The sequence below is a fragment of the Coffea eugenioides genome, chromosome 6 (genome assembly GCF_003713205.1).
Source record: "Coffea eugenioides isolate CCC68of chromosome 6, Ceug_1.0, whole genome shotgun sequence".
Lineage (NCBI taxonomy): Eukaryota > Viridiplantae > Streptophyta > Magnoliopsida > Gentianales > Rubiaceae > Coffea > Coffea eugenioides.
The window spans coordinates 33984076-34001025 of record NC_040040.1 but is presented as its reverse complement, the minus strand read 5'-3'; the positions used below and the strand labels follow the sequence as shown (position 1 = coordinate 34001025).

The 16950-nt window shown below is 35.7% G+C and overlaps 2 protein-coding genes across 4 annotated transcripts; both read right to left on the bottom strand.

The window, feature by feature from the left end:
- Window positions 1-2391: 2391 nt before the first annotated feature.
- LOC113775041 (protein ALP1-like) lies at window positions 2392-9237 on the bottom strand. Of its 3 annotated transcripts, none has more exons than XM_027319763.1 (8): window positions 9030-9237; window positions 8771-8857; window positions 7184-7468; window positions 6764-6901; window positions 6589-6664; window positions 3394-3900; window positions 3086-3311; window positions 2392-3007 (listed from the first exon to the last, which is right to left on the bottom strand). In XM_027319763.1, exons 6-8 carry the CDS (start codon window positions 3883-3885, stop codon window positions 2451-2453), a joined length of 1275 nt encoding a protein of 424 aa, XP_027175564.1. In that variant the 5' UTR covers window positions 3886-3900; window positions 6589-6664; window positions 6764-6901; window positions 7184-7468; window positions 8771-8857; window positions 9030-9237; the 3' UTR covers window positions 2392-2450. The 3 variants fall into 3 exon arrangements, with proteins under 3 accessions (XP_027175564.1, XP_027175563.1, XP_027175565.1); XM_027319762.1 differs by having other exon boundaries at window positions 7184-7458; XM_027319764.1 differs by lacking the exon at window positions 7184-7468.
- Window positions 9238-12851: 3614 nt separating this feature from the next.
- LOC113775042 (KIN17-like protein) lies at window positions 12852-15689 on the bottom strand. The gene is made up of 2 exons (XM_027319765.1): window positions 15405-15689; window positions 12852-14407 (listed from the first exon to the last, which is right to left on the bottom strand). Exon 2 carries the CDS (start codon window positions 14323-14325, stop codon window positions 13165-13167), a length of 1161 nt encoding a protein of 386 aa, XP_027175566.1. The 5' UTR covers window positions 14326-14407; window positions 15405-15689; the 3' UTR covers window positions 12852-13164.
- Window positions 15690-16950: the final 1261 nt, after the last annotated feature.

Genomic DNA, 16950 nt, shown 5'->3' with positions numbered 1-16950 from the left:
TCAAAAATTTTCTAATTATCAATCTCCAAAATTCACTTTTTTTTTGAAATTGTGAAATCACCATCATCAATTGTCTCACCCGTTAAAGAGAACCCTCTACGTCATATCTTTATGCGCATAAACTTAGTCGAAGCTATTAAAATGCGATCCATTTTTTAGAAAACAACTTCCATTATCCTGTTTTTCACTTTCTGAATTTTATAATTTCAAGGTGTGTGCGTAGCATGGAAAACTTCAATTTTATGTGTATAGAATTTCTTAAAAAACTGATTTCCGTCTTAGAAAAATTAGAAATGTGCCCTCACTAATAAAGAATAAGATACACGTTAAGCAGTAGATTTCAAAGGAAAAAATGTTTTTGCCATAGTAACGTTTAGAAAGTGAATATACCTATGTGCTTGATAGAATTAAAACACACATGCCCTTATGTTACTGATGTTGTTGCTAGGGATGACTATTGAGACAGGTGCTTGTGGGAGACTCATGGGATGAGGGGGAGCATACCCACCCCGTATACCACCTTAATATATATATATATATATATATATATTATTGATACTAATAGTATATACTAATAATTATATATTTATATTAATATAAATTATTGATTAATTATACTAATATATTTATACTAATTACTAATTATACTTTTTACTAACTATACATTTATTCTAAGAGAGTCTTTTTTTAACTATTGAGAGTAATTTTTTTAATAGTGTAAGTGAAAGAGCTCAAACCTAATACCTTTTATTTACACTTCTTCTCCACGAATCACCCAATCCATCCCACCCCAAAAAAGAGGGAGAGAGTTGAACTACTATTTCTTCAGCAAGAATTTGCCAAAAAAGAATGGCACTACCATCATTCGTTCTGGTTTCCTATCTTAATGGCGAACTTATTCCGCTGGATATGTTTCAATGGTCTTCCATTATAGCCTAAAGAACAACGGCCATGTAGCCATATATACTGCAAAGGCATAAGAATCCTTAAGCAGTACGCTATGTTCTGAATAAAAGAGTTGCAGCATTTTACATTTCTTTCCATATCTTTTGGAGATAAAGCTGCCAAGAGAGTGTGAGATTATAGCCTTATAGGTCATTTCGTTGTGGTGATGTGTCAACAAACAGAACTTGCAATAATATCTTAGACAAGTCAAGAATTTGCTGCATTTCTCTCAAATTCCTGTGATTCTTTAGATTATTTAGGAGATATTTAAACTTGTAAATCACAAATTATTGTAGTGTTTAAAATATATTTTAATAATTGGTGAGTTGTAAATCCAAACACCTGTTAAACAATCTAGACAATAGAGTAATTTTTGTGAATTTTAAATTTTTGATCAAGTTCCTCAATCCAAATGCACTAATGAATGTTAAGTTCGAGTATACTATCTTGGAGAACATAGATCTGAAGAAGGATTGATCTAACAAAGAGCATCCACAAGCAAATTCAAAGGAAAATCAGGGAAGGCTTCCAAAAAAATCCTCCGTAAAGGAGATCAACAGTTTCTATCTTTGATTCTTTCACCTTTCCTCCTAAGTGTATTAATCAGGGAGGGTTTTTAGAATCTTTCCCACCATCAAGTTTAGAATTTGAATCTTTTGCTTGGCAGTTGGTGGTGAGAAAGCTGAGGGGACGGGTGAGAGGGTAAAAAAATCCTGTCACCAATTCCTCTTAGGGTACGTTTGGTTCTACAGAATTAGAATTGAATTAGAATTGAAATTCTATAGAATTGGAATTCTATGAATTGGAATTCCAAGTCATTTCAATTCTTTCGTTTGGAAAATGCATAGAATTGATACAGAATTTATTTGAAATTCCAAATTCTTTGTTTGTATGAGAGAAGAATTCATTAGGAATTAGAATTGTTTCCAACTAATATTTCCTTACATAAAAAATTTCTTTTTTTTACTATATAATAATTTTTTAACATTTAGCTAATTGTTACTAAAGCTTTAAGGAAAAAACCAATTAGTACCTTTAATAATTTATTTTTTCTTGCATTTAACTAATTGTTAATAAAGCTTTAAAAGAAAAAAAATTAGTTCCTTTTTTGCAAAAATAAAAAATTCTTTTTTTTTTAAAAAAAATTAAATTAAATTAAATAAAAAATAATTGTATATTCTAACATAAAAAGTAGTTAATATTTATCGAGTTAAAACCTTGATACGTTTTTAAAGTTAAGAACTTTAAATTTTAGAAAATCAAAAGCCTACTCTATGATATGAATTGGGAGGAAAGTCATAACTTGTACCTATTATAAATATTTGAATTTTGTATCTTACAAGAAATTTCAATATAGGAATACAAGAAATAGAGGAATACGCAAACAAAGTGTTTTTAGCCAAAAAAAAAAAAGAGAAAGAAAAGCACAATTATACATTGCTACTATTTTTCAATAAATGGCCATTCTAATATGAAATTAAGTTCGAATAAATTCCTATCAAATTTCAACTTCCATGATGGCCTTGTCTAATTTGATAGTCAATAAACATTGCTCGTGCTAAAGCATTCCTAAATTGTGTCCACTCGCTAGTTGGTTGTACTGTTCGAATTCGATTCTCGTTAACAGCATTTACACCACCATCATTATTTGGACCATCATCTTCCATTCCATTTTCCTCATCTTCATCTTCCATTTCATCTTCATCATCAACCTCATGTTGTACTCTTCGCATCTCAGCATCAACTTCATCCAAGTAAGGGTCATTTGGTTGTTCTACTCGAATAAGGTTATGAAGGATGGCACATGCATTAATTATCATGACATGAGTCTTAACATCAAAAAAAGATGCATCTCTCAAAATGGCCCACCGCTTCTTGAACAAACCAAATGTCCTTTCAATCACATTTCGAGCAATTGAATGTCGAAGGTTGAATAACTCTTTAAAATTTTGAGGCTTGCTCCCATTAGCAGACCACTCGCTAAGATGATATCTAACTCCCCTATATGGAGCTAAGAAACCGGAGCTATTTGCATAACCCGCATCAACAAGAAAGTACTTGCCTGTAATGTTAGACAACAAATTATTACTCATTTATAGTTAAAAGAAAAAAAAACACTTGATATCTAATTGTCACATACCCTTGGGAACAATTAATGGATCTGATCTAACTAACGCATCCCGTAGAACTCTACCATCTGCTGCAGAACCTTCCCATCCAGGCAATACATATGTAAATCTCATGTCACGGGAGCATACACCTAAAACATTTGTTGCTATCTCATTCTTCCTATTCCTATATCTTCCTTGATCTCTAAGAAGAACATGTACTTTAACATAAGTACCGTCTAACGCTCCAAGACAATCCTGTATTATAAACAAAATATCATAAGTTGATGAATCTTGTAAATATTATCTTCATTAATAAATATCAAAAAATATTGATTACCTGAAACCATTCCCACTTTTCATGCTCGTAACCTTCCATTTCCGATTCAGGCTGGATAAGATAGTGTCTCCCCAATTTTATGATAGCACGTAGAACTATATTAAAGTATCGACTAACTGTCTCACCTGATCTTATGAAATTAAAATTGACAGTGCGATTCTTAAAATTATGAGCAAGAACATAGAGAAACATTGCAACTGCCTCTTCAACAGTAATATTTCTAGTATCCGTCAACCCACAATGCTCTCTTAAATTTGTACATAAAACAGTAAAACAATGTTTATTGAGTCTAAGTTGCTCTACACAAACTCTATTGTTTCCATAGTAAAGACGCCTTAGATATATTTCACGTGCTACTTTAAAGTCCAAGTAAGGCTCCTTTACTATATGTTTCTCATGCCACCAAACTACTAATGTAGCTATTGTTACCATATAATTTGCAACTACCGCTTTTCTCTTTTTTGCTTTTTGCTCGTCTCCTTCTTTATCCATGTCAATATCCAAATTCTGCAATTCAAAATCATGACAACAATAAGAAAAGGTAAGTCAAAAGACCAAATCATGCCAAACTAGCTATTAATTCAAAAGACCAAATTAGATATTGGAAAACTCTCAAACAAAAATTACAGCTATACCTATCACTGCAAATATCCCAAATCATGCCAAGTTCCATGCAAAATAATGCATAAGAAAAGGATGTCCGTACTTGAATTTTTAATCATATGCTTTAATAAGCTCTACTGCACTATGGTAAACAGAGATTAAAAGTAGGGATTGGATTATATATACCAAGCAGAAGAAAAAGGCTGAAAATTAGGCCCTGCTCGTTGATCAAGACGTCAATGAGTTGGTCCCATTAGTCAAAGTTTATCCACTACTCAATAATACATATTAACTTGATGGAGCTTTATCAAGCCTCTACAACTTTAGCTTTGTCCTTAATCAATGCAATGGCACTTTCAACCGCAGAAAGTCCAACAATAATCATTGGGTTCCTATTCTCTTATTCTATCATCGAGATTAACTGAAGTGATACCCAAAAAAAAAATATTGCAAGAAATCGAGAACACAAGAAGACAGAAAATAGGAGCTGTATGTATCTCCTACTGCTGAAAGAAAGAAAGATATATAAACAAGCTATCCGAAACAAGAAAAGAACCAGAAAATGCTAAAGCCCTACTTTTGTCAGATGACCAATTCACACACAGTCAAGTACTTGCTAAATAGAATAATATCTGTCATCCATTCTTTAGTGAGTGTGCAGACTTGTGGAAGATAAAAACCAACAGAATACAGGAAGAGCACTTATACAAAATCTCCTTAACTTTGAAAAAGAATGCAAAGGTTCATGTAACTCAAGGACAAGTCAGGGCATCAACACAGGCAGCTATGTTAATCTCAATATCTAAAATGCTAGTTCATCAGACAAAAGATCCAATGTTCCATTCTTATCATCTCAAAAACAGAGAAAATAGCTGAAATACGCTCTAGAATCTTTCTATAATCTTGTTTTGATCCATTACATAAAAAACAAAGAACTCATCAGAATTTAAAAAGTCATGGATACACGATGGAGTAGTAACAACTTCTACTTGCTCTACTTGGGCTTCCAGCAATCAGCTCAACTTCTTCTACAAAAACAACTTCAACTGGAGATTACCCAAAAAAAAAATCAATTACCAATGTGCATCAATAGCCAATCCTTTTTTAAGTCATCTCCGAGACCAGAAAAAGTGTCATACTTTGTCCTGTCATTCATAAGTAAGTCAATACCCTTCAACAATTGAAATCTATCCAATTCAATTTTAGATAACTCGTCTTCCACCATTTTTTTTGGTGTTTACAATTAAATAACTAATTTGTTATATTAATGTGTGCTCTCAATTTTCTTTTACCCTTAATTATAAGCACTTCACTTAGCTAGCTAGCGCTTTGATGTATTGCATTGCATTAATTTTCTAAGGCTAATTGTGTTGCATGATCGATGTCTTGACTTGGACTGGTAGATAAGACAATTAAGTTATGGATGCTTTCTATCATGAACTCAGGGCTCAGTTTAATATATATTCTTTTTAAGTGTACATGTTAATTTTGTGGATATGGAGTTATTAATGAATTTTGTTAGTTGAATGAGGAATTAATATTGGGGCATAACATATTATTATTATTGACCATGTTCATGCATGCATGGTCCTTAATTTATTGCCCAGAAAGAAATCAAGTGTTGATTGATTAAAGCAAATAATAATATGTACAGATTCCATGCACCAGGATGCAATTTGTTCCTATTTGCATATTCCTGTGAATCTGAAATCCAGCTAGCTAGATAAGCATTATCAAGAAATGAATGAAGTATCCGAAATAAAAGGAACTAATCTTATATACAATGACAATATATATATACTAGCGAGAATGGATATACTAGCGTAAAAATCGAAATCAAGTTGAAAAGAAGTAAAATAGTATATACACAAACAAGATTAACCCAAACAAACAAAAATGAGGAATGTAGTTAAAATTGAGGCTGATCAGGATAAGATTGAATGGGGGTGTGAATTACTGAAAGGTTAGAAGACAAGCAGGAAACTAAAAGCCTATATACATGTACTGATCCACTGCATAGAAATCCTCTCTTTTTTTTTGTTCTTGTAGTTAAAATGGAGGGAGGGGGGGGGATACAAAGAAGTGATTTCGTTATGAAATTGGTATGGTAAAAAAAAAAAAAAAGTTAGAAAGACAATGGTCCGGGTAACAAGCGGGAGCAAATGACGGAATAATCCTAGCTAGGCAGGTTCATTTCATGCATTAGATTAGAGAGGCTTGTTCTTCGACCTCTGGAACTATATATGAATGAAGACACTTAACTTGGTGGGGGTTAGTGCAGTGAATTTATCAAAAGATCAAATTCCTTCTTAATTTCTTGCAAAAACATTTGATAAAGCTTGAAGCCAAAACTCAAACCATATGAGAAGGGAGTTATAAAAGATTTGAGTACAACAACCCCCAAAAACAGCAATAACAAAATACAAAATGAAAAAAATACAGATCAACAGGCAGACCAAAATGAAATGGACAATCGCAGTAAATGAGGTGAATTGTTTAAATTGTTTTCCTGCTTCTATATCATCACAAAGTTGGGTTCCCATAGCAGTATTTGGACGTCATAACTTAAAGCAGTATGAAAGTTGGAGATACCTCTGCTGTTGGGGTCCGCTCCAAAATCCAGAAGCAGTAGCACACAATTCTCGTTTCCTTTTGATGCAGCTATATGCTGAGTACAAAAAAAGGATGTAGAATGAACAAAAAGACAGAATTGCATTCTAGAAATAATTTTTAAGGAGTCAAATGAGAGTAGTATATATATACACACCAGGGCAGTTCTCCCATCGTTGTCAGATTCATTTGGATCTAGACCAAATGAGTGGCCAGAGAAACGGAAGGCAGGGGGGAGACGGTGGTGGGAAAGGGTTGCAGGTGGAAGCGATGGTGGAGAGCAGAGCACCTGCGGCTGAGGAAAAATGGTGAGTTAGATAGAAAGAGAGGGGTGCCGATACCCTTGACCCGATTTTAATTTTTGATCCATATTAGATCCGCGTTTGGACCCGTTTAATTGTGAAATTGGAATTAGAATTCTTTTGATCTGGTAAAGAATTCAATTCATGGAATTGGAACCTCTTGGAATTGGAATTCAATGCTAATTCTATGGAAAAGACAGCATCCAAACACAAGAATTAGAATTGGGGTTCCAATTCCAATTCTAAACCCCAATTCTATGGAGTACCAAACATACCCTTAGAGTGTATTAAAAGATTTTCTTCAGTTCGCATGTTCAGTTGAACTGAGGACAGCTTCTACGAAGTGGGATGTCTTCATCCAACTGACAAACTTTGGCACAGGTCATCACTCCTTTGACCATCACTTCTTTTATAGCAGGCAGCCATCCTGCCTGAGTTTCCAAGAATGCTGACAATTGTGCTATAGTGAGGATGCTTGGAATAGGATATCTGCATTTGCCCACTTAAAAAATTCTAGCCTTTTTACAGGGTTTTCCTGGCTCCTTATAACCTGTGAAAAGCTTTTTTGGGGGTTAGAAGCGTTGGCCCTCTAACATAAAATGCTACAACTGAATCTGGAGCAAGTGACGTGCACATTGTTTAGAAGATACAAATATCTCGGTTTTAACTAGAAAAGCATGTGATGCAAAAATATAAGCTTCTGAATTAATTCACCTCGTCATTTTCTGTACTCTACACTAGTGGCTGTTTTTTGGAATTTAAGGAAGTTTTTTCTATTTTTTAATAGAAAATAATACTAATGGATATTTGTCTCAACTTACTGTAATTAACAATAACATTTATTCTCCTCATTCACTCGTTCTCTCTACATTAAAAAAAAAGCACAGATTTATCAAATATATACACATAATTACTTTTGCTTAATATTCAAATAATGTCAAATGATAATGACGTGATTTCTTTTAACTAAAGGAAACTCTTCACAAACCTTATCAAATTTTGCATCTAAAATTTTTATGAAAAAAAAATTAACATATTCATCAGTTTATGGGATTAAATACAGTTAGATGAACAATTAAATTAATAACGCTTGACCCAATCATTTCTCTGGGACCAATGAACGAGTATGATTCAAAATCTTGTTTGTAGCTGGAAAACAATCAACTAGATTAAATTACAACAGGACAGTAATCTTCAGTTTTAAGTACCAAAACAAAATTATTGTTGATATCAAGACTGCCCATTGGCATTTAACTTAAACATAATTAAGTAGTGCTAAGATTCGCCACATATTTTATTTCCAATTGAATATCAAGTCCAATAAAACAGATATAATAACATCATATAACTATCACTAAACCAACTACCTTTAACGTAGTTAGATGAACTACCTTCAGGTATAATGTACAGAGTGAACAGTGGAATAAGATACGACTAGCACTTCAAGCAACTAGTGAAATTGATGAAAACAAGCACAAGAATGTATACACATAGAGCAACTATTCACTTTGTACCATGACAATAACGAAGATTAAGCAGAATTACCAAGGGCTCTCAATTCTAGATTGAAGACTGTTGAACAACCTAGAATTTTTTCCATTGGCATTCAAAACATACAGAACAAATCATGTTCAATCTAGTTGTTTTTCCTTTTTTTCCCCCTCCTCCCGCCTTAAAGACCAATATCAGCAGAAGTCCAAGGGAAAGACTGGTCAAACTAAGAGGTCTGGAGATGTAGGCTTGACAGTGGCAAAACTAATTGTTCCATAGCAACCAAGTTTTGGTTCCTCAGCTATCTAAAATAAAAGGGGAAAAAGGGACTAAGTACAGAGTGGCCCGATACAGAAAAGAAATATACCAACCAGATCAATTCATAGCACACACAACACAACTTTGGCAGAAGATTAGGCCATAAATTTCAAATCCTCGAGCAGAACCTTCACTTTTCTCTGAAAAAAAAAAATGGCAACTTCAGTTTTTTTCTAGATACTCGAATAAGCTAACACCATCTTTCACAATTGACATGGCAACTAGATGAAGGAAATGAAACTGAACTTCATAAGTTTTGGGCCTACACGTCTCAGCAGCAGACCTGTAGGCTTCAGATCAAGTTCAAAATACCTTTTCAATACACCTTGTCCCCATTTGCTGGTTTTTTTGAAAGAAGGCACTTGCTGCTAGAACATTCAACTTCACTCTGTCTCATGCATCTTCTGTTAAATAAAGTCACAACAAATCCTCCCAAATTTCCCAAGCAACTCTGGTACCATGAGAATATGTGTCAAGAATGTCAACAATATCAATACTAGCAGTTTCCTTGATCTTCTGGAACTTGTATAGTTAATAACCACGGACATCATCACACGGGCAGAGCCAGCAGAAGTTTCAAAACTTTAGTAAAATTCAATGAATGGAATGTTGAAATAAGATATTATCATTTTCAGCAAAGAAGTGCATCTAATCACAATGAGTACACAGAGATGAAAACAGAAAAGGCAAACTGTTTACACAATGAAACTATCCAGGATTAATTAGATTCACCAAAAGGACATGGGTTGTAGCTTGTAGACTTTTCCTCAAGCTTACCTAAGACCATTATGGCATTCTAGCAAGTTGTGATTGGTAGCCAAAACACACAGAACAAATGCAGGATCAATTTTCATTTGTCCTCGAAAAATTATTAGCAATCATCTGAGTGAAACACTGAACCAAACATTGAGGCAACTTAATTAGTTTAATCAAACACTAACCAATTCATAAGTATGTTTGGTAACTGAGCAATCTTAGAATTAAAACATGAATGAGGCAAAAAAAAATTAAAAAGTAATGAACAGACTTAACAATGACCTAAGAACTAGATCAATTCATGTGAAAAGGGTGAACTTATGTGGAACATCATAGTTAATTCCATTTTGGCCACACTCATCACAAGCCTTTCAGTACACCAAAATAGAAATTCCGTTTGAAGAAACTTGAATAGACTGATATTTTATTTCACAATTAAAATGCAAGCTAGACGAACAAGGTGACCTTTTTGTTTTCAAAAGAATGGGAAGGGCAACGCAGGAAGGAGGTATGGTTTGGGGGAAGAATTGAGCTCACATGGGCCATATCCAATTAGACAAACATTAAAAAGGTGCAGGGAGGGCTTTTTGTTCAACTTCCACAGATCCAACTACCACATCTTGTTCCTCAATGCCAGTCATTTTCAAAAGAACCTAAGTAATTAACTCTATCACAAATTAATCATTCAAGACTCTGGCTTCTTCAGTGGCATGACCTTGATGCAGCACAAACACTTGGTAGTCGCAAAGAATTGATGGGATATGATATCTACACAGTTGATAATGCGGTCCAAGCAGGTCTTAGACTTGAAAAGAGCCTGCGACAGCCACTAATTAAGAGGTTCAATACTCAAGGCAGGGAGGTAGTTCCTAAAAGATTTGCTGCAAATGGCAAGCCATATAAATCAGCAGCAACTCAAGTAACTTCCAAGCCTGCAGAGACAAAAACTAAGGCTTCCACAATCGATGAACAAAACAAGAACAAAGATGGATGTTTCAAGTATGGTTTGAAGGGACACATGGCATGGGAGTGCCCGAACAAAAACTTGCTCATTGACGCTGCAACTTGGAATAGGATGAGAAAATATGCTCAAGGAGATGAAAATCTTAGTAGTAATTCTAGGAATCACTCCTAGGAGTCTCATCCCATGCTCAAGGAGATGAAAATCTTAGTAGTAATTCTAGGAATCACTCCTAGGAGTCTCATCCTATTCCAAGCGTATTTTCTCATCCTATTCCAAGTTGCTATTTTAAATTCGGCTGAAATTCAATATCTGGGCTTTTCTACCAAGCTATTGTGCCTACCAAGTGTTTGTGCTGCGTCAGACCTGAAGAATCTTCCTAATTAATCCAAGCAAGCAACTTTAGTTCTACAAGAATTTCTGTCAAGAACATAAATGGTCCTATATTTGCAATGCCTATGTATGTCAAGATTAGAAGTTATCTCATAATACCAATATCTTTTATTGAGTACCCAGGTATCCCATTTTTTAAATATATAAAACAAGGACTGTGCTTTTCTATACAGTACACTTGATGAGACAATGCTTCTTTTTGTGGGAGAAGCAACCGGGCGGGGGGGGGGGGGGATGGGACTTCCAGCACCTGCAAAGATTGCCACATAGAAAAACATGCAAACTCGCCTGAATTAACTTCAAGAAGGGATAAGTGACGAATAATTTTAAAAAAAAATACTCAAACAGTAAGCTATGAGAAATCAATATGTTAATTTTCTGTATTTTTTCTAGTTTGACTCTTCTGCAGAAAAAACTTTTCAAAAGACATACTAACATGGGATCCAAGTACAGATTCAGGTGGGTTAAACAACAACCAATGTAACAGAAAAACAAGCCAGAGACAGCTGACTAGTATTACATCCAAAGTAGAGATCCAGATAGATCTTTTCATCCGTTAGATTATTATGATGCATCTAGAGGCATATCCATTGAGTTTAAAATTAAAAGTCTCCTTAATCTGAGAAAGAAAACATTTTGTCTACCAACATCCATCTTAGAAAATTCTGATGTAAAACATCACAATAGGCTGAAGCAAATTAGCTTATGGTTGACTGTCAAGTCTCACCTGCCCACTGCTGCAACAAAAGATCAACGATGGGTCATTCACTTGTATTACCAAATAGTCTAATTAAACAACATAAATGCCAAGCCTAAGTTCTTTAAGACACAGTGCATGGCTTAGCAGTCTTTCAGCATGTTGCGTGTCAAAACTTCTGAAAAAGGTGAATACACTAATAGGCTAATGGCTCAAAAATTTGAATAAGATGCTAAATTAACCAGCTAAGAGAAAAGGAAAATAAAAAGGTCGAATTGGCTGCCATTTATTGTAACACTGGGATATTGCATTTAAAAAATATAGCTCATTAGCTCAATCTGTCACGCAATTGGAAGACCTGTAGAGCTGGGAACTTTCCACAACTCTGATGAACTTAAAAGCTAATATAAAACCAAGCATCATAACAAGTAAACAATAAGAACATTTCACAATATATATCATTCTTGGCCAGGTCATATGAGGGCTGGGACAGAGCAAAATTTGTGTGATTAACATCAGGCTAAATGGTTGACTTGACCTCTAGCTGAGCAAGTCACGATGCTGTACCATCCTTGTTCACAACTTATTCAAATCTGCAAAGTCACCTACTAGCATCACAGAATTTATGGGTTTCAAAATTTGATCCTCTATAGCTTTTTTCAGCTAAATTTACAAAGAAGGTAGGGTTTCACAATTTAAATAAATTAAAAAAGATATAGCAAGAATTTCAAGCAATAAGTAAATGTTACAACTTTAAGGAAAGAACTGCAGCCAGGGGTTTCAAATCTTCAAAATATCCCTTTGGTACAACCTGTCGTTCACTGCCTGTCATTTTGGGATAGAGAACTTATGCAGTAACCTAAGGAGTTCTCATTCTAAATCTGGCTTGTTCTGTGAAAATATCTGACAATATCTTCCCACTTATCCAACTGAGTAACTCTTATGCCACTATAATTGCGTCAAAAACCTCGACAACATCATACTTTGCAGTTCTCTAAATTTTCTAGGTTACACACCTGCCTAGTAATACCCCAGTCAAGGTACAGCCCATATCTCCCACTTTCTAGGACGTATTGTGAGAGGACTACAATTTTCTTTCTAGAATACTCGATGAGACAACAAGATGCTGACTAAATTTGTGGTTTTTTTTTTATATGTGGGTGTGTGTTTGTTTTGTGTGTGTGTGTGTGTGTGTGTTCAAAAGATGAATGAAAGACTTTCATTGCTGCTTTGTCGTTAAGCCAAGCAACTCTCAACTTTACTAAAAAGTAATTTACCAGATGAAAGGAATATAGCAAAAGAATGTACTATAAAACTCTAGGCAACATAAAGAAAAATGTAAAAGAGTTTAATGAAGTGATCTTAAGGAACCAGACCTTTACAAATACCAGGTCCCTCGTTCATACAAGTAGCACAAGTAGTATGAAAGATAAAGCATAACCGATAGAGACCAGAATGCTTAACACAATCAGAAGAACATAGAATTGCAAGAAACAGAGCAGACTGCTTAATATACTCACAAGAAAGAAGATTGCAATCATTCATAAAAGATGCAGACTATCATGGTACTGAACAACTCTGGAAAGTAGAACAATTACCACTTGATCACAATACAGTTAGTACATTCTTATCAACATTTTTCATTGAGCCACTTTGCAGATATCTTCATACTCAATGGCCTTAATCACCCTGCCATCATAAATCCCCTTCTCAATCTGCACCTTAGCACAGAACTTATCTGTATCAACAGCTAGCAGCCTAGCATATGACCCACGATAAGCCCCATTAACTATTCTCACAAGTCCTCCAATTTGTGGAATCACAGTCTCAAGCTCTTCTTGATCAATTCTCAAGACATGCTTACTCTCTAGCATCTCAATTTCCCCAACATACTTATCAATCACTTTCTGCACTATGCCTTTCTGCTTATAGTACCCCTTTTCTGCCAGTGCCCTGCTCATTACCTTCACAATAATCCCCTCACACAACCAATAATCCTTCCTATTACTCCTCTCCTTCGCCTTCTCTTCTTCCCTCATCAACTCATCCAACACTGAGCTTCCCATCTTTCCACTGCCTTTATTCCCCTTGTCGCCTTTACTCTCATTCTCCACATCATCAAAAACAACCCTAGAACTCTCCTCCTTCAAATTACTTTTCGACAATGATCCCAAACTTAACTTAATTTTCTCGTTCTCCGATTTCTCAAACAACCTTTTCTCCTGAACTTCCTGTTCATTCCCAGTTGACATCAGCTGCTCGGCACGCTCAATCTGCTTCTTAATCTCCCTCTCCTGCTTCTCCTCCTCTGCTAAATCCGCCCTAATCCTCTTATTCTTCATCTTCTCCTTAAACAAGGTCTCCGAATCACGATCAATATAAGTAATAAACCACCCTTTTGGAGTTTCCTCAACTTTACACTTGCCAGTCCTCCCCAAATACTTAACAAACTCCGTCAAAGTCGCCCACTGAGTTGAATTCATATGAATATGGTAGCGATCGGCGATGTACTCGTTATATACCACGGTGGCGGCGATGCGACTAAAGCGGTGACTACGCTTCATATGTTCGAGAAACGCTTGTTCGAACTCTTCAGAATAGCCATCGATGATTCGATTAGGGTTTTGGCCGAAAACCTGCATCTGTCGCTGGTGTGATTCGCTCATGCAGTGGCACTTGAAGCCATTCTCATCCCGACATTGCTTTTGGCACATCTGACAATACCATCGGAGTTTTTGTAAGCCTTTCGCTTTGATTCTATTAGCTATTGCCTTTGGCGTCAGGAACTCGTTCTTTCCCATGGCAGCGGATCAAGAATTGATTTCAGTAGGATTGTTTTGACCCCTCTAGTCTGTAGACGGCCACCCTATATATATCTTTTTCCTGCAAATCAAATTTACAAAATATTACCAAGAATTAGTGATCCAAATCCATATCCAATTCACCAAATTGAACATGTTTAATTTGAACATCCTTAATTTGCTTCCAAAGATTGTTAAGCAATTTTGTGGAAGACTTTGTAATACCTACTAAGCTATACTTAGATTGATATGTATTCAGCTGCAATACATAAAGATAAGAGAAAACAAACAAGTAAAAGTCAGTTTAATACATTCTCGCTGCATTACATAATTTGATGGCATCTTTAGCTGCCTGGTTATTCAACAAGAGTCTTCTACATGGTTAGTCAACCATTGAGCTGGCTTAGCATTCTATTTCCGTCCTACCTCAGTTAAGCCAAAAGAGAAAAAGAAGAACAAGAATGCAAAAAAAAAAAGAAAGTGATAAGTGGATGCTAAATGTCAATCTAGAACACAGATTTCAACTTTCAAGCAGCATAAGTGGTGGTTTTTAACTTCAACGTCTAAAATCTAATTAGTGTCTATTACTCATGCCAAAATTTTTTTTTTTAAAAAAAGTAGTTATCCGGTTTCTGCAATTCCAACTAAAAAGTATAGACTAAAAGTAGCCATCCTGATTTCTGCATAACTCAGGAAGCAACAATGGAGTTACCAAAAGAGGTGCATCCCAAATTTTTCAGTAATTTTGACAGTTCCTTAAACACATAGAAAGCAACAACGGAAACATTAATTCAAATAAAAGAATTAAAGAAAAAGTGCCCAATAAAGCTCTTGCACCACGTGTTTTGCTGGTCATTTATGCTTTTCCCTCTCTTCTTATACTTCAATGAATCTGTAGATCAAAACTAGATAGCATTTACCCATCAATGCAATTCTTTCTTTTAAAGGATGCATTTATATAGCACAAGCAAATATATCTTCAAAAAGTAAACATTTTAGCGTGCACCAAATTAGCCAGTTGCAGAACATTAACTTATGTGATTAAACAAAGATCACTCCAACCCTTTTCTTCAACCAACCTTCCCAACTTCTGCAACTCTGCCGGGGACTGGATGGAGAATCGAAGAAGGCAGCAGGAATTGATTCAGAATATATAGGCAGTTAGGTTTGGACTCTTCGGACAAAGTGTAGGAGATGAGACTGGAAATTGGTGGTATAAAGCCTGTACTCTCTAGTAGGAACTTACTTGGAGATTTCAGATGAGCCGTCGGCGACAGCAGCAAAGATCGGTGGCAGCAAGAAGGTGGAAAGGGAGCGACAGATTTTAGAATTTTAGGGCTGGAGTGAAGTGAAGTCTGGGCGAAATTGACGAATTGGGAATTTGGCTTGGGACGACTAGTGAAAGCCTGGAAGGCCAACAAAAGCCAAATAAAAAAAAAAACCCGGTTCTCACTAGGGATGGACATGGGTCGGATACCTGCATCCAAACGTGATTTGGCTGAGTTGACCCTAATTTATCAAGTCACTATTTTTTTGACCCTAATCCGCTCCGCTCGTCTCCGGATACCCAAAAAAAGGGGGGTCATAGGGTACCCGCCCCAATAATTCTTGTTTACTAGTCCAAGGAAAAAGCACATTACAGGTCTTGTTTTTGCCTCCTAATGAACTAGAGTGAGTTGTCAGAAATTTCTTTACATGTGTGATGAATGAAATGAACTTCAAAATATAAACGAGTCCCTTCTCATGCATTGTTAGCTCTGAATTTAGATACACGGTTCAGTTGACACAAATATCACCTTCCAATTAATTACTGAACCAGAATAAGAAAACATAGAGAATAAGTGCCAAATTCAGTTTTGACATAAACAGAAAACAGAAAAGGAAGTGCCAACCAAACCAACTTCAGCAACTATCGGTTCGAGAAACAAATTCCCCCAGCCTAACAACTTTCACAAGCCTACTAAAATTCAAGAAATCATAGGCTAGAAGAGATGCTACATGCTGATGCGAATAACTACAGAAGTACACACCAGTAACCTTTAATTATTTAACAAGCATCAACAAAGTCAATTAGTGCGAGTTCTGCACTTTCCAACTCCACCGTTCGAATTCTGCTGGATTTGGTAATTGCTCTAACTTAGTCTCTTGGGATTCGATCCGAGCTCTCTTATTGAATTGCTCATTGAACGAGCATTCTCATGCTATTCCCCCCTTATTTCCTCTGATTTAATCCATTAAAAAATCCATATCTCCTGTCAAGAATCTGGGCATCGCCGATTCACCAAAAATATGTAATCATAAATAAGGAACTTAGGGTTCACTTACTAGGTTGAGGGCTTGCTTTGAAGGTTCGGCGTTCGATTAAGGGTCCGATGTTCTGCAGCTTCTGCTTGAGGGCTTGCTTTGAGGAGCACCAGCAAATCAGAAATGGGTTGTGATTCTCATAATAATTCCAAGACAATCATATATTTGTAGCACGACGTGGTGAAAATTGAAGAGAACTTTGGAATTTTTGTGGTGAAAATTGAAGAGAAGGAGAGGAGACATTCGGCTGAAGAGTGAACTGTGAGTGTTAAGACTGAAGACAAAGAGACTTGGAAAGTGAGAGATTGAGGGTCCGTTTGG